Here is an 18,840-nt window from a genome sequence, read left to right as displayed (position 1 = left end):
GATTGGTAGATGGAATTTAGCTGAGGAGCGGAATCTGCAGTGAAGTACTTTTTTTTGTGGCAAATACGTGATTCATGTGACACCAAACATAACAGTAAAGACCTAATGTGACGTTTGCCTTTCTGTGTGTTTTTCTGTCTTTGCAGCAGTCCTATGCCCCTCCCCCTCCACCCATGGCTCCACCCAGCCCTGGCAACACAGGAGGAGGAGGTGGTGGTGGAGGTCAGGGAGGAGGGCTAGTGGAGCAACTTAGTAAGACCAACCTGTACATCAGAGGCCTGCCGCCTGCCACCACCGACCAGGACCTCATCAAACTCTGCCAGCCGTGAGTTCTATTTTCTTCTACTGTCCCTGCCTTCGCTCTGCAGATGCATTAAACGTCCTCAATACAGCTGAGTTCAGTTCATTCCTGCTCAGTTCAGTTTAGTTCAGCTTGTGGTAATTAGTGTTGCGTGAGTGTGACAGGAGCTTATAATGGGTATCAACAATTTGCTCTTGACCCCTGTGTTCCTCCTCTCTGCTTCCTCAGAGGAAAAGACACAACCCAGCTGGGCCTAGCCCATCCGCTCCTTTCTGCCCTGCGTCATCTACACACACAAGGATAGATAATCCTCCTGTCCATCGGTGGAGGCTTGAAACTCCTCAGTCACACGAAGATTTACTTCTCACATGGATGACAATATGATGGATCAGTCCACATTCCATGTTAATAGTAATATAAATGAGCTGTGGGAAATTAAATTGCATCAAATTACCAGTTCAATCTAAAATTTGATGACTTGATGCAGCAACTATATTTGATAAACATCTGAATATTTTAGTAATGGCTGTATCTAGAGTGATTTAAAAGATTTCCATTGGAACTGATGAAGGCATATTTTCATTTTTAGCAGCTTTGTTACGTCTGAGCAAACTCTGATCCAGCGTTTATTTTAACCCATTAGGCAGCTGTTTCCTGATCAGATTTTAGATCAGGGTTCTCATCATAGTGCCTAATCAGATTTAGACTAGGTTCAGAAATATACAGAGTTACTGTTTTGAAAAAACGATGAGACTTTTCAACATGATTTTGTTTTTCTAAGCTTCTTTTCCTCTTTTTAAGGGATCCTGTCACATTTGTTAAAAGCTAATTATTATAGACATTTAAAAAATATCAATTTATCTGTAATTGGAATAATAATACTACACAACAGCGGCTGTGATAATACTGTAGTGTACTTTTCCTGATTAATCACTGAATGTAGTAACTTAAGCTGCAAGAGCAGAAACACTTGACAGGTAATAGGGCCGTACTCTGTTAATTTCAGTATCTAGCTTTGTCCTTTTCTATTGTTTCTTTGTGTTAAAAGTTGGTCCTGCGCATTTAATCCCTACATATCCCAAATGTGGCTCAGGTGGTAGAGTGGGTTATCTACAAATAGGGACGTCGGTGGTTCGCTCCCTGGCTCGAGGTTATCCTTGGGCGAGGTACTGAACCCCAAGTTGCCTCTGATGGATCTGTCAGTGAGGATGTGTGCGTGAATGTTAGACAAGGTGCTTTGGTATAGGAGGGAAAAATGCGCTTATATGAATGTGTGTGAGATTTGGTGGTTGGTTACAGTAAAAAGCTCTATATTAGTACTGCTGCCATTTTCCATTTAAATTTTGTAAACAATTTAAACCTGCTTTTCTTATTTGCCTTCTAGCTTATGTTGGTCGATAATATCAAATGTAATTAGTGAGTTGTATGTTAATAATTATAGTGATTGCTTGTCTTGAAGCTATGGGCTTTAAATATTTTCAAAAGCAATTTGATTGTATAGATTTTGTGAAACAGAGAAGACGGATAAAAAATAAAATGCAAAGACACGTTCACATATGCACACACTGTATCTTTCCTTTCTGTGTGTCAGCTGCAGTTCAAGCCTGTTGTATTTCAGCTCAGCCCTGGAGGCAGTTCTGGAAAAACGGGGTGAAAAATGGGGGCCAATAAAAGTTTCATTAGAGGCCCAGTCAGTGTGCCAAGTGGCCAGTAACATTTAGGAAAGGTCATGGAGGAGGGGAGGGGTGCGTGTGCTGTTGGGCAGCATCATAGTGTTGGGTTTCTAACTTGCTCCAGCTTTTGGAAATAGAGTGGCAGCTTCCTGTCAGTCACTTACATGATATGCACGCATGCACACACAAACAGGCCTTTCTTTCATGCACAGTTGCAGTGAGTAACAGGAGGACAGTACTTACACTGATGCACATATACAGACATGCACACTCTTTCAATTCAGTGTCATCCATAATTGGTCGCCAACCATGGCTTTTTTTTTTTTTTTTGATTGTACCAAACCTCCCATCAGCATCACACACACCCTTACCATTCTTTCATCCTCCTCATTTCCTCCTTCCATCCTTTCCTCTCTGTCCGCCCTTCCCTCTCTCCCTCACCCCTGTTTCCCCCTTCTTTCTCTCTCTGTCTCCGTGCCAGTTCTCAGAGTGTCAGTGAAAAGTGCTGTTGTCAGCTGACATTTCCAATCACTCCCCCGGTCGCCAAAACTATGGACACACTTTTAACGTCTGGGGACAGAGCAGAACGTGAGCGGAATCTAAAGTGTAGCACAAGGGCAATTTCTCTCTCTCACTCACTTGCTTTCACTTCCCCCTGTTGTCTTTCTGTCTCTCTCTCACGCTTGATTCCCAGCTGTCTGTCTGCATATCGATCTATAACTTAATCTGTGGTTAAAACCTGCAGTGTAGCTCATGATGATCTTAAAAATCATGAGGTTGATGGATATGAAACTTAAACCTTACAAATATCTTTTTGTCCACACATTTCAGAGTTTCCATCTTAAATTTCAGTTTCCGTGATATTATTCATTACATCAGAGTGAAACTCATGGATTAAAAATGTTCAGCTGCTAGAGAAATCTGTTATGGGAGCCATATTGTTCAAACTGTAACCATATTGTAAACACCTGTACCTAGTCATTTTTTTAATGTGATTAAACTAGAGCCTGAGGAATATAGTATTTTTAAGACCTCTAAAAATTCCCTGGAAAGTGACAATTAATCTACCAGCATCTGGAAAGAGATCAGAGTTCCCCTATATTGGAAGTTGGAGTCAGCACTTATAACTTTTTTTTTTCAAAGGGTTTTTGTCCAGTTTGCATTTATCAGATTTTAAAACATGATGAGTTGTAAATGTTAAAAAAAAATGAAAAGGCAGAGCTGACACCAAGACTTTCACTGGGATGGACAAGGTATCAACACAGGAATGAGTATATCAGAGGGACAACTCGGGTTGAAAGCTTTGGAGATAAAGTTAGAGAGGCAAGCCTGAGATGAACATGGGACATGTGCGGGCTAGAGAAGTGATAGTGGATTTATTTGACAAAGACTGCTTGTGAAGCTGCAATGCTGGAGGAAAAGAAAGACCACAGAAAGTTCATGGATTTAGTGAACAATGATATGCAGGGGGTTTTTATGACAGAGGATGCTTGGGACGGATGATCTGATATCCTCGTGTTGGTGTTGTTCCCACATCATCATAATAAATGTTGTTCCAGGTTCGATATTGCAAGTGACCAGGATACTGCTGAAATGCAACAAATTCAAATTGCTGGATTGGCAGACAGAGGCAGTTTTTCGCAAGTTAAGTAGATTTTTTTTAAGGTGTTTTTTTCCCCAAAGTCGCAAAAGTATGATGTCACAACAATGTGATTGGTCACTTGCAATGTTAAACCTGGAACAATATTTATTATGATGATATGGGAACAACACCGACACGAGGATATCAGATCGTGCGCTTGGGCCAGCAGGTGATGGAGGCAAACGATCCACTGTTCCATCCCTTAGAGCAGGGATGGGGGAACTCCAGGCTTCAAGGGCCGGTGTCCTGCAGGTTTTAGATGTGTCCTTGATCCAACGCAGCTGATTTAAATGGCTAAATTACCTCCTCAACATGTCTCCAAGTTCTCCAGAGGCCTGGTAATGAACTAATCATTTGATTCAGGTGTGTTGACCCTGGGTGAGATCTAAAACCTGCAGGACACCGGCCCTTGAGTTCCCCCACCCCTGCCTTAGAGTTAGCAGCTGGAAGAGGAAGTGCTTCTTGTGGTACATCGGCAAATGTCAGCTACCAGTGTACAGTGTACAGATAAATTAATCAGGCTCAACCTAAAATGTTTGCAAATGCTCGCCGAGCATTGAAAGGGCTCCTTATATTTTGAAGGTTTTAATTTTTTTATTTAAATTTTTTTATTTCAAGAATTAAACCAAAGCAACTGTAAAAAAAATAAATAAAAAATGCCTGACTAATAACCAGCTGTATTACATATATCATGCACCAGTATTGGTCCAGTAAGATCTTCTGCTCTTTTCCTGAGCCTCCATATTGACGTGTCAAAGCAGCAAAATATTGTTATTAAAATGACTATATTCCTTTTCCAGGCTTTTGTGCAGTCTGGCTTTTTTTTTCTTAACCACTTAATGGCACCACAGAATAACTCGTAGTGCTTTATTCAAGACTAAAGAAGTCTGTTGGATGACTTTTTCTTCTTTTTGAGCAAATAATGTTGGATCTGATGCTCTCGAGGCCTTAATGTCTTAGAAATTATTTAAATGTTAAAAATAACCCTCTGCTTGTAAGATCCTAAATGAAATATTGAACTATCTGATCTGAAGCGTTGTGGTTAGGATGAAGTGGAGATGAAACTATATTTAACTCAGATTAGAGTTTGGTCTGACATGGATCACCACACAGCATTATCTAATAAAAGCAAACAAAAAGTTGATAAAAGACAGCTCTTTGTTTGTTGCTTATACTAGTGGCTGTTTACTCTGTCATGGACACAAATTACTTTTCTGCTATAATGCCAACTCTTGAATGTGCCACCTAACTGGAGAGCCTGGGAGCTTATGATTTACACTTCATGGAAAGGTCTTTTGGCAGACAAACCTAATGTTTCAGTGACATTAAGCCATCGTCTAAACTCACAGCGCATTGGCTTTTCATCATGGAAACAGTCCAAGACTTTATTTCTTCATAGTGCCTAAAGATGTTAAACTACATATGGGGAATGGATTTGAAGACTTCTGAAGCATTGCTGTCTCGGTCCTCCCTCTGTGTTTGCCTGTGTGAGTCTAACAGGCCGAGAGGGAGGAAAATGAGGGAAATGCGAGAGACAAGACAGCTGTATCGGATCCCCAATTAGGAGCTACCACACACAGAGACCAACCTGCACGTACACTAATGCATGCACAATCGCACACATGCAGACAAACGCACAAGTTCTGACAGAACTCGCACAATTTGCAAACGCAGAGGACGCGTACATATACATAATGTATATAAACACTCTTGGATATCCTGGAGAGATGCAGAAATGATGCACGTTGGTGTGGGTGGGAACTGTGGTTCAGAAGACATCAAACGGTGAGCATCCATAGGCTGACTGTGTTCCACAAGGGAATGAAAACACAGATCTGATGCTGTGAGGGCCCTCTGAGGACTGTCATTAACACTTCACTCACACACAGACAGGGTTGCACACAGATTTTGTCAAGCCTGCCAAAACGGGGTGCGTTGAGTTTCGTATCGACATCCCTCCTTAAATCTCGGCAGTCTAGAAAATGCTGTCAATTTCAGTGGTCTTGGCAAGGATTCGGAGGAGTTTCCATGTGTTGAGGAAGACACATGGCTCATCCTTGAAAGACTGTCATTCTAAAAGTCAGCTCTACCCCCCACCAAACTAACCCAGACTGATGCTACAGAAAGACATTCTTCTCTGGCTTAGCACAGTGTTATTCAGCTTTGTAGCATTTCTATGAAGCCAAAGAAAACAGATTTTAGGTTAGCTCAGTGTCCTCCAGCGGCGATGTGTCTTCCCCTTTGGATTGCATGAACTCTTTGATTTCAACCAAAAGTGACAAAAAACGAAGCAAAATCCGTCCCCTGCTGAGTCATCGGATTTCCGTATGTAGTAGCAGGTCACCATATTCAGCTGACAGCTCCTTCAATAGCACCTTGAATGTTCTGTGCTGTTTAGCTCTGGAGCGGATGCTGTTTATGATCTTCACGACGGGAGTCATTACGTGCTCGAAGCCGATCACCTTTGTGCATAACGCCTGCTGGTGAATGATGCAGTGGTATTGCATGAAGTTTGGGAACTCTGTGTCACCTTTACAGTGAGCGATGAATCCTGTATGTCGGCCGATCATAGCAGGAGCCCCGTCGGTAGTCACTGATACCTGCTTTTCCAACGGTACCTTTTTCTTCGCGAAAACTCCTTCACCGCGTTATAGATGTCAACTCCCTTCGTAGTTGTCTTTAGCGGCAGTAGTGTCAGAAGTTCTTCTTTTGTGGAGAAACCATCAAACACCATCCGGATAAAGACCATCAGCTGTGCTGCACTGCTGCTGTCCACGGACTCGTCACACTGGATGCTAAACCACCTGCACTTTGCCAGATCCTGATCCAACTGATCGGCCAAGTTCCCGGACATAGCCGACACTCTTCTAACGATTGTAGTTGCCCCCAGCTGGACATCGGAGAGAGTGGAGATTATATCATTTCCATATTTCTCGTCTTTAAGCATAGTTTTTGCAATTATCATCATTGCTTCTTTGAAAACCTCCCCGTCTAAAAATGCCTTTTTCTTAATCATGAAATGTGTAGCTCTAAATGAAGCTTCGGTTGCTTTTTGGGAGGTTTTTTTTTGCTCAAACCTGTCTTTAGCTCGCGGGCTTTTTCCACTCGCAGTGTGCTGCCCTTTGGGTAGTTAGCATGGTAGCTTGTGTGACACGTTCGGAAATGTCTCTCCACGTTGTGCTGCTTTGCCGTTGCCACAGTCGCCCCGCAAATGAGACACACCCATGAATCTTTCACAGTGGTAAAAAACTCTTCCTCCCATTCACTGTGACAATGATATGTTTTCTTCTTCTTCTTTTTTCCACCATTTTTTCCTTATCTCTTCACCTTTGCTGGTCTTCACGGCAACTGTTTCCATGGAGACCAGCTAGAGCTCATCTAATATTTAATAATAATTTTTTAAAAATATATTATCTCTAACAAATTGACACCAATGCAATTGTGATTTAAAAAAAAATGGCAAGAAAAAATAAAAATAGATGCAGCTAACTGGTAAGTTGCTATGGTGAGCTATTTTTAGAACAGGCCCGCGGGCGACTCATGTGGTCCTTGCGGGCGACCTGGTGCCCGCGGGCACCGTGTTGGTGACCTCTGGGTCAGAGAAATGGCAACTCCCTTGCCCCAAAAAGCCCAACTAAGAGCTACATCTGACTCCACAGGCCTTAGTTAGTGTGTAAAATGCTAAAATTTGTGACAATACAATTAGGAAAAAGCCTGAACTAGTGTGAAAGGGTTTCCAAGAAAGAGCCTCTTCTCCCTAAAAAGAAAATGACAGCTTAGATTTACAAAGTCGCATCTGAAGAATCCACAAGATTTCTGGAACAAGACTTCTGTCCTTTGGACAAGCAAGACCAATATAGAGATCTGTGGCAAATCAGCACAAAAACCTCATACCAACTGTCAAACACTGTGGAGAAGGGGTGATGATTTGGACTTGTTCTGCAGCCACAGGACCTGGGTATCTTGCAGTCACTGAGTCAACTATCGAGTCCTCTGTATACCAAAGTATTCTAGGGTGAAATCTGAAGCCGTCTTTCTAACAGCAAAAGCTTGGCCCAAATTAGTTCATGCAACAGGGCAATGATCCTGTGCAAAGTAGGAAATCTACAACAGAACAGTTAACAAAGAAAAAAATTAAGATGTTGCAATAGCCCAGTCAGTCCAGACCTCATCCTGACTGAAAAAAGAGAGCTGTGCATAAACAAATGTCCACAGACCTCAATGAACTGAAGAGACTGAAACAGTCATACAGAAAATGTATTTTGTTTCTCTTTCCAAAGTATTTTGTTAAAGGACTCTGTGTAATAAGCCTTGTGGTGGTGTTCATCTGAGGGTTGTCTGAAACCTTAGAATTAATAAGGGTATGTTTTTTCTTTTGGCTCACCGTGACTTTTCAGGGATTTAACTCAAACTTCTAGCCTGTAACCTGTCAATACAAATTTACTTTAAAATACAGTTAAAATACAGAAAGAACAGAATAATTGACAATGAAAATAATAGGTGTAACCCTCCATTTGGTGCTTAGGAAATAGAGAAAATAATCTAATTTCTTCTAATGAAAGTTACACATGTAGCCGTAGGTTATACCAATTTTTTTTTTTTTTGCTTCCTGGAGAATTACTTTAAATTAGAAGTAAAATTACATCCCCAGATATTTTTCAGAACAAATTTCTCTATTTTTTAGGCACAATGGAAAGTAATTGATAAGGAAGTGCTGACCTTTCCTTTCTGGCTCCTTGTAGTCTTTTATTGGTATGTTTTAAGTATTTCAGTAGTTTTTATGGCTCTCTTACGTGTCATTGCTATTGATTGAAGTGTAGGTCGATGTTATTTGACTCCAGGTTTCTGTTGGAATCAACCAAAATGTTCCAGTTGGGACTTGAAGAGGACATTCTGCACTTTCCTCTCCTCTTATTCCATGATCTAAATTTTCCTCACTTAACCATCTGATCTATTATCAATACTTTTTTCCATTTCTTCTGCACAATAGTAGATTGTTGTAGCTGTCTGGATAAAATGAAATGTTGCCATTGAATCACAGATTTGGATGGTGCATTGTTGTTGTAATAGGACATTTCCCTAAGGCCATGGCGTCATCCTCTCTCTTCTCCTCTCCTCTCGCTAACCTGCGTAACTACAGAGGGAACAGGTGGACATACAGTCTGACAATAATGTACCCAAACATGATGGAAACATGTTTTTTGTTTTCCTCTTTTTGAAATTAGACCAGTGCGACCATTTTTTATTTTTAATTTTTATTTTTTTCCCTCTTCAAGATTCATAGTGTAACTACCCAGGCACCCCCATCCCCCCCACACCCCCGCTGTCCAGAGTCTGGATATGTTTCAGTCTTCTGCTGGGAAAAACAAGTTGGCAAAACACGTGGATGATGTATGAGATCTTTGACATGGATTCAAACTTCCACAAACATACTCTGTCACACACGTAATTACACCTACACAAGTATTTGCATGCTCAAGTGTTCGGTCACATGCACTTGAGTCATGCTGATGTAGAAGTCACTGAGAGTTGGTCTTGCTATTGCCAGATGGTGTGTGTAGTGTGTGTGTGATTACTGCTTTGGTGTAGGTTTTTTCTTTTCTTTTTGATCTGTGCCGTTGCGTATACGTGTGGGCGATTAGCCTTGTTTTCTTCAGAGTGTTTTTCACGTCTGCAGCCGTTGGCTGGCTCCACCAGCCGCAGGCCAAAGACCTTATTTACCACCAGCTATGACTTTTGGGAAAGAAATGGTATCAGCCAAACAGATTTGATTTCAGCCCATCACAATCAGCGGGTTTGTAAATACCATTCAGATATAGATTTAAATTGCAGGAATGAAAATGTGTGAAAACTGAGTGTTGTTCAAATGTTTGATTTTTGACAAAAACAGTGATTTTTCTCTCTGCCAATTGCGAGATCATACGCTGCTCATCTGTCATGTTAGGTGTGATAGCAGTCCTTTAAAGCCTTTTTTCCTGTCCCAATAGAGTTTGATATGAGGCTGTCAGGCGAGCTAGACTCGGTTCTCTTCTTCTTAATGACAGAGTTGGCTGACAGAGACTCTCCTGATGCTGACAACTAAATGATCTCTTCTTTATTAAACACCTCTTACTATCTCTCCATCTCCCCCGGACTATCTCACTTCCTGCTCGCCTTGAGTATCTTTTTATCTTTTGACTGACTGCTCTCCCTCTCCTTGTCTATTTCACATTCCTTAGTCTCTCCAACCCTTCCGCTGCTTTTCTCACCTCCTTTGCTAGTAGGAAGCTTCTGCATTGTTTTCTCATTGAGTTGTTTTTGCTTCTACCTTCATTGTTTCCCTTTTTTTTTTCTTTTCTTCCCATCTCTCAAACAGAAGAGGGAATATACTTCCATCCTTTACCTGGGGCTATCAGCCAGTCTGCTAGCCAGTCAGCGAGCTTGTCGGGCAGAGTGTCAATCTGTTTGATAGTCACTCAGCCAGCCAGTCAGTCATTGTGCACCAGTGTGAAAACATTAATTAAAAGTCTCATCCACAAAGCCAGGCAGTGATCCAGGCTGATCTCAACAATTCAAGCTTTCTGTCTTCGTCTTTTTCTGACTCTACCTTCCTTTCTGTCTCTGTTATCCTCTCTCTTCATACCTTCTCAGCCTCTTTCTGGGTTTTGTCTGTTTCTTTCTCCTCTTTCCTTGAGCACTAAAAGACTGGTCTGATAAGAAACATTATTAACTTCTTTCTGAGAACCCAAGAACAGAAAGCTCGAGAATAGAAGTGGGATGTGGGGGGAAAATAAGGAAGTAGACAAAGAGAGAGGCAGAGGTGTCAAACATAAGAGAGTAAGGTGGTGAATCGGACAGGAGACATTAAAAGTTGGTAGAGGGAGCAGATGGAGGGACGGACTTTTTGTTCCTCCATCTGCTGGATGGAGGTTGTGTGTCTATCTTGTTAATAATTCTGACGCAAGTCATCCTGTGGTGACCATTTCGTGTACATATTTTGTGGTAGTCTGTTAGGTTTGTAGCTTGAACCCATCCGCTGGAACGTTGAAGACAATATAATTACACTGCTAAGCAAGACACAAGTAGGCAAACTTCTTCATGGTACTCGTGCACGGGAGAGAACCGGACAAACGCCGTTCCTTCGCTTGACCCCAGTAGCTCTCGTCCGTTCTCCCATACACTGTCCTTTTATTGAGGTTACATGAATATGCATAGGTTCATTAACATACGACGTCTACATACAAACAAAGAGTACCTTGCCTGTGTGTGTGTGTGTGTGTGTGTGTGTGTGTGTGTGTGTGTGTGTGTGTGTGTGTGTGTGTGGACTGCTGATCAAAGGGTCAAACATTCTTGGTCAGGAAGAGGGTAGCCTCCCCCTCACCCTAGATGGTTCATCCTAGATAACACGGTGAGGAAGTCCTGCAGTTCATCTAAACAAAGAGCACTTAGACTAGAACAGACGCAACTACGTTAATCCTACCATAAAATAATAAGACACAGTATGACCTCTCATGCTCCCAAAGTGCTGTCTAATACACACAAAGTTTGCAGACTATCAAGGATCAAAACCTCTACCAATCTACAACTAATTACAAAACTCTAAGCATATATAAGTAAATATTTCTAAGCATAAATGACAATCAACAATACAAATCTAACATTTCCCCCCTTTTTGACCTTTATGCTTGAAAAGTTCCCAGGTATGAATACCTCATGTCTGACAGTTTCAATGCAAACCTTTTTATACTCAGCATATGTCAAATCACCCTAAATTACTGAAAAGGTACACAGTTTAATAAATGTATTAGCAGTTACCCCATTCATTGAGCTCATCTCATGGCAAACTGCATCTTACGAGCAACCAAAGAAATTGTTAATTTAATAGTGAAACTAAAAAAGTAACATTTTCAAAAACATCTCAGCTTGGTGGTGCTTCCTCCGGGTGTGCACATCACATGTCTCTCTGCAGAGTGGTTTAAGCTCTGCAGGGCGTCATGAATGTCTCTTCCAGTAGTTTCCATCACTGTCCATAGGACCAGAGTCCAAATGTATGTAGAATAGACATTCAAACATACCAGTTGGTTTTGTTGTTCGTCAACATGGGTCTCAGCTATTTCCAAGCTGCAGACCTCTCAGCACTCTAGTTTTATGGCCTCTTACCAGCCCCCATCACCTGACTTCAGACCTTCGTCTTGTGAGGGGGATATTTATGACTCTGCCATTGTCCACGCTCTGCAGAAAAAGCTCTCTGTGGAAAGGGTGCTGGGTTCCGTCATCTTACTGCTGTTATGATCCCAGCAGCCTTCAGAGTGTCATCGTATGCACAGTATAGTGGCACAGCATTAGGTGATGTTCATAGGAAACTGCTGTCATCACCACCATAGCTTCTGGTTCCTGTGCTTTCACAGAATCATGATGTCATCCTCGAACTCCTTCTGCGCTGTCGATGGAGCTTGGCACGCTCCCCTCATCCCACGAGTTTTCATGTTCCAACGCTGCTGAAGGTTTAAGGCAGAGCACGTCGTACACCTTAGTCGTCTTCCTCAGCGTCAATATTGAATCTTTCATTTTATTTAAAATCTTGCTGTGGGAAGTCTCCTCTTGATTTCCTGGAAGCTTAGTAGCACAGCTCTCTGTGTGATGTCTGCTGTGCTGAAGATGATCTCTGATCCTCCTGAAGCCTCTCTCCCATCTTGTGGACAATCCTCTCCTCTATTTTGCAGGCAGTTTCATGGTCCTTGCTGTGGCTCCAAGGTCTGATTTCATGATGGGCCCCAATCAGCTTGATCTTTGACCTCAACCACTGCCTGGTCCTGTCAGCTATGCGCTTCTCACTGGGCCTCTGAAGATTTCTCAGGAGATTACTGCTGCACCTGTATTTCCTTGCTAGGAAGACAAACTATTTGGAGAGTATGTCAACAATCATCAAACCACATTCTTTAGTTCAGTGAACTTCACTTATAGGCCATCAAAGCCTCATCTGAACATGGGTGCACCACTTGCATAGGTTTAATATTTGTAAATAAAACGGCTAATCACACAAATCACTGCAACAATAATAAAAAACATTGTTTAATGTTAATCCTTGGACCCCTCCTCTTGACGCATGGATACACCCATGCGTCAACTCACCAAACCTGGATTCCAGTCTTAAAGAAAAAGATTAGCTAGATCATATCCCAGGCAACATCAGGGCATCTCCTCCCCTGGAGCAGCACCACCCTGGACCCATAATCCTGCAATGAAAATGTTAGTGTGCTTTGCATATTAAGTTTGCTTAACACCTGGCTCTCCCAGGAGCCTGCATACACACCATCATGGCCTGGAAAACAAAATCTGGAAGTAAAATCAAACTTCATACCTGTAAACAATTGTATCATAAGGACAAGAAGCATTCAACATCAGCAAGACAAGTGTCATGTGCAGGTTTTCTCAAATCAGTAAACTACAATTATTTTCATAAGTCGCCTCAGACATGGATTATCCCATGTACTCAGGCAACATTAATGTAATCGGTGACTGCTCTTAAGCAAAGTCACTCCACTTATATATTACTATGGGCTCAAAAGTGGCCAGCTAATGAGCCCATATCAAACTATCCCAGAAACACTGTATCTCTTATTTGTTTTACTCATGTCACTTGTCCGGTTCAGCTGAATCTTCCACAGCATTCTCAAAGAAACTAACATTAGCAATACACATTGACTGTAGTCAGACAGAGGTCAGACACAGGTCAACAGGTTACAGAGGTGCCATAAAAACACCATAAAGTCAACCCTAGCTGTGGAAAGAAGTAACACCAGTTCTCAACACAGGAAATTTCACACAGGTTATTCACATTATCAAAGTAACCTTCACATTTTCCCATCAACACAATGCAACAGCATCACCACTCATAACCTGTAAACACAGTTTTCCTCACACATAAACCCAGAAATCCTGTAGTAGGAAAAAACATCAACCAGTTGTCCTGGTATAAATCGCATCATCAATTCACATGAAGAACTGGCATGCTGTAAGAAAAGAAAATGCAAATATTAGCGCTTGCGCAGGCGTATGCATACTTTGTCACAGATATCTCTGTGAGCAACTCAAGCCTATGAATAACACACCTGATAAATGCACAGACACAGAAAATGGCATTTAAAAGGTTAAATCATCATGCAACCTCGAGTGTTGCTGTCATCTTTCTGCTCCTGTAAAAGGAAACACATGGGTTCATCTGCACCTTTGTCAGGTGGGGGTTAGCTTCACACAATCATGTTCAGTCAGTCAGTCAGATATTTTAAAATTCTTACTCATTCACTCAGTGGTTCCTTCTTTTGCTAATTGTGGAAATTATCATCGCATTCGTTTCCATGCTCAGCAAAACGACGTTATTTCAAAAAGAAAAATAATTTAGACTGGATTTCCTCGTTGAATCCTTTTTGGGGGGGACTCTCATTTCCTAATTGTCCCAAATAAGTGGCTTTCTCCTGAACCCATTTTAAATGTGGAGAAACTCACTTGCAACAATTTTCTTGACGACGTGTAACGCTTTTAATTCCCGACTTGCAGATCTGCTCAAAGAAAAGAAATTCACAAGCAAAAATCAGTGCTTGTTCAAAAATGAAAAATAAAAAATAACAGAGATTATCAAACCAAACTCTCAGTGCACTGTGAAAGTATCAAAATAAAAAGGCCTTGTTAAGTCATGACACAAGCTCCTCATCTCAGGAGGGTAAATCATACCATTAGCATGGTTTATCATACCATCATACTAATCGGCAGGCTCAACTTCACACCAAAAGAAAAATCATCAGCTAGATTCACTCCAAATCAACCATCAGCTGCACAACACACAACATAATCCTAATGTCTTATTAGCTATGAGTTTAATTACCAGGTCTGTGCTCTTCACTCATTTAGGCCACAGATCTATTTTATTCAATTTCCCTTTTCCCTTCATCATAAAACATGTGACATGCTGTCATGCACTTCACAAAACAGTCTGTTCTGACGTATTCAGAGTTGTGTATCTAAATACAGGATTCACTCGCACATCAAAGCAGGAAACTCAGTGTTTTAGAGTCTCCACTCAACACACAACAACTCCAACACATCTCATTCACTCATACTAGAATTCAGTCACCTTTCATTAATCTAAAACTGATCAACTAATTTGCATATCAGCTATTAACCCACTAAGTTGACAGGACGACAGAAAAGCATGTTCAAAATAGTATCACAAAAGACAATTTCCCTCATACAGTAAATTACATGTGCTGCCTCAATCAAACAGGAAGCTTCTCCCAATTTACCATTTTAACAACTAAATTTATTGTCTGATCACTGGTTGGTCAAACCAGGATCTTTTTTCTCACAAAAGTTAAACTGTTGTCCTGCAACTTGGAGAGTCAATTTTTTTCTTTAGGATAAATTCAGCATTTGATAACAAGTGTCTGCTAAATTGACACTATTGTAACACTGATGAAAGATAACAAGCTAATTTTCATTGCATGGGTTTGTGTTATTAGGCAGGTCTAATGCATGTCTGTGGAGCTGCATCTCCAGCAGAGCATGTTCTTAAAGCTGCCTTTCCTACACATTTCTCTGCTATTATTTAATCATTTCTTAACTAATGTGCTATGAGTCTTCATGAGTCATTTTGTGTTTGGAATTGTTAGTAGGGTTAATGCATGTTCTGCTTGTGTGTGTGTGATTTTGTATATGTTTCTATTTTCGCAATGTTTCAGACTCCGTCTCAATTTTCCAACTTAAGCAGTCAGTTTTCTTTTCCCCAGGTTTGCTAACCCAAATTTTGATTTCCCACATTAAATAATTCCTATGTGTTCTCACCTAGTCTTCTCACTCTGTTGTCCTCTCACTCTTTTGTCCTCTCCCTCTTCAACAGTCCCGGCAGTTCTCCTTCAGCTTTGTCCTGTCTAGTAGCTGAAGTGCTGCTGCTGCCTTCTTGGGCGACTTCTTAGCAGCTGCTGCCGGTTTCTTGGCTTTGGCTGCGGCGGGCTTCTTGGCTTTGCTCTCAGTAGCCTTGTTCATCTTGAAGGATCCGGAGGTCCTGGTGCCCTTCGCCACCAGGCTCTTGATGGCGGTCTTGACACGGGCCTTGTTCTTGTCCACATCGTAGCCTCCGGCAGCCAGAGCCTTCTTGAGAGCGGCCACAGACAGGCCGTTGCGCTCCTTGGAAGCGGCCACGGCTTTCACAATCAGCTCGCCCACGCTGAGGCCGACCTTCTTGGGCTTGGAAGTCATCGTCGTCTTCTTCTTGGCCTGAACCTCGGCGCAGGGCGTGTTTATGATGGAGCCTTTCCCACCACAGCGCTGGCACGTTGAACGCATCATGAAGGGTCCATTTCTTTCATGTCGCTAGCCGCATGTGGCTTGCCCGAGTCACTCAGTCCTTTTTGAGCATTTCAACATGCTGCCGCCGCAGACCCTGGCCTCAGATCCAGCAAGTTTAGCGTGCTGATCTCCAAAAAAAAGTCCCGAAGGCCAGAAAGACGTCAAATAAGTGTCTCGTGCTGAGAACTCAAACAAAAACTCCTCTTCACGCTGCCATCTTGCTCGCCCCTCCGTGAAATTCAACCAATCAGACAGGAAGATGGGTTTGCTTTCTTCTTCTGCTGCTGTTTATCCACATTGCTGCTGCTTTGCTGGGACTTTTTGTGCTCAGGACTTGCTGCTGTCTCTTTATCATGTTATTGCTTTGGAGCTGCATTCCTTATCTTCAGGGAGGAGTGAGCTCGCTTGTGAGGTTGAGAAACACATGGCACTGTAAATAAGTCAGCCAGAAACTTGGCCTGCATGTTTCCAATGATGTTAAACTATAACTTTCTTCCGACCGCTGCATGTGGAAAATTGATTCAGGTCTGCTTTTCACCTGAAAGTGACAAACTAAGACATTTCATTATTATCATCACTGCTTAATCAACACACATCTCTCTCTGTGTGTGTTTTTGTGAACAGTCTTTTCTTAAAAGCAGAAAATGAAATTGTAGTTGTTTTTGGCTGATCAACACAAAACCTTTTTCCTATGATTTTTCTTTTTCACTCTTTTTTTTTTTTTCGTTACAATAGCTGGTGACCTGCAGAATCACCGCTCTCACTCACAATCAAAGGCAATTACTTTTACACAGCGCACAAAAACACTGTGATGTCAGACACATTCACACTCACTTTTTCATCTGCATAAATAAACCATATGGCTGGAGATATGTGCCATGGTGATCCATAAGCATGATCACCAGTTTATTTAATTATTTTTAATCCAACAAAACAAATAAACAAAAACATGATGCTGATGCTACACACACACACACGAGTCAAGGTGCAGAAAAACTGCTCATGGAAACGCTGCACACTCTCTGTTTCCCTCTCTTTGAGTAGTTCTCAGACAGCTCTTGATCTGATAATGTGTAGCTTGCTCATCAGCTCAAAAAACAAAAACAAAACTGCAACGCGACATCACACAGTAGTTGCATGCTCTGCCCACAGTGGCAAAGTCTTACACTTACATATTCAACACAGCTTCTCCATCATGTATTTTTAGATGTTTCATACAGGGTTGAGCATATTAGTTGTTTTCACAGATGTGCTCTATATCTCAACAATGGCTCATAACAAGACGACCGTCTTCCACACAGGTCAAGTGCCTCTATGCACTTCATTAGTTTAAATATTTACCTATATCACTTCACCTCACATGTCATTGTACTGAATTTAAGCAACCACAAGTTTAATGTAGGTTACTTTTAACAACTATCCACCTCAATGGTTTGGCACACAGGCTGTTAACATTTTGTGTCAGGAAGGGGTGGGGGGAAAGCCACCCACCAGAGCACAGCTGCTGATGTGGGCTGGCCTTTTCCACACACTCTTCAAGGCTGGTGTGTTTTCTGAAAACTTCTAACATTTGAATCTCTTCCATTTATAAGCCTGCGATTAACCGCACGGCTCAGGTCCGCGTGAAACCCGCGCGACCGCATTCGCGTGCACCCACGCAGCTGTGGAGCCTTCGCTCTCTCTCTTTTATACATAAATACTTTGTGCTGCCAGGAGCAAAGTCCAGCACAAACGTCTTTCTCCCTCTAACTCACTCTTGGTTGCTTAGAAACCCATGATAACAACAACAGTCGGTGTTACAGACCACGTGTTCTGCTCCGCACACACTCACACAACAACAACAACAAAAACGACGACGACGACAACAATGACAACAACACAAAATAGGCCTACTCCGGACTCACACCGGACCGCTCGGGACCCTGACCCAGTTGTGGGACGCTCACCCACTCGCGCGACTAAACCCAATGAAGGGACGCTCGGGACACACACCCAGGGCGATTTCAAAACCGGACACTCACCGGACGCTTGGGACCCTTGGGCGATTTAACCAAAACTTCTTTTTCGGGACACTAACCCAGTTATCGCTCCACAAAGCAGCGAACTTCTCAACGCCTCACAAAATGGCGGAGACTGCACAACGACACGGTTATAGAGTCGGCCTCTTTAAACTTACTTGGCGTTGCTTAGCGTGTAATATCAGCCTGAATCCCGCCGATCGCCATTCATCGAGGAGAAAGACAGACAGCGAATCCACAGGAACTTCCTGGCTGACATCAGTCTTTCAGCGTGCCTCCCCCCCCTCGGTGAATGCGATCCCAGGGATCCGGCATCGAAGGACCAATTAATGTTAGGTTTGTAGCTTGAACCCATCCGCTGGAACGTTGAAGACAATATAATTACACTGCTAAGCAAGACACAAGTAGGCAAACTTCTTCATGGTACTCGTGCACGGGAGAGAACCGGACAAACGCCGTTCCTTCGCTTGACCCCAGTAGCTCTCGTCCGTTCTCCCATACACTGTCCTTTTATTGAGGTTACATGAATATGCATAGGTTCATTAACATACGACGTCTACATACAAACAAAGAGTACCTTGCCTGTGTGTGTGTGTGTGTGTGTGTGTGTGTGTGTGTGTGTGTGTGTGTGTGTGTGTGTGGACTGCTGATCAAAGGGTCAAACATTCTTGGTCAGGAAGAGGGTAGCCTCCCCCTCACCCTAGATGGTTCATCCTAGATAACACGGTGAGGAAGTCCTGCAGTTCATCTAAACAAAGAGCACTTAGACTAGAACAGACGCAACTACGTTAATCCTACCATAAAATAATAAGACACAGTATGACCTCTCATGCTCCCAAAGTGCTGTCTAATACACACAAAGTTTGCAGACTATCAAGGATCAAA

At 42.3% G+C, this 18,840-nt stretch overlaps 1 protein-coding gene and 1 pseudogene across 6 annotated transcripts in view; one reads left to right on the top strand and one right to left on the bottom strand.

Moving 5' to 3' along the window:
- The window catches only part of LOC146658656 (RNA-binding motif, single-stranded-interacting protein 3-like), a 132,991-nt gene that overhangs the window by 38,987 nt on the left and 75,164 nt on the right, over positions 1-18,840 (top strand). For all 6 annotated transcript variants that reach the window (XM_085422363.1, XM_085422361.1, XM_085422366.1 and 3 more), the window contains exon 2: positions 147-325. In XM_085422363.1, coding sequence (XP_085278489.1) covers positions 147-325 — 179 coding nt within the window. The remainder of the gene's footprint in view (positions 1-146; positions 326-18,840) is intronic.
- On the bottom strand, positions 12,868-17,196 carry LOC146658657 (histone H1 pseudogene; annotated as a pseudogene).

Source organism: Rhamphochromis longiceps, linkage group LG11, assembly GCF_057381845.1.
Source record: "Rhamphochromis longiceps isolate RC_006_pf linkage group LG11, R_longiceps_female_GT1.1, whole genome shotgun sequence".
In the NCBI taxonomy this organism is placed as follows: Eukaryota; Metazoa; Chordata; class Actinopteri; order Cichliformes; family Cichlidae; genus Rhamphochromis; species Rhamphochromis longiceps.
Note: the sequence above shows the minus strand (reverse complement) of the source record. Positions and strands in the feature narration are given on the sequence as shown.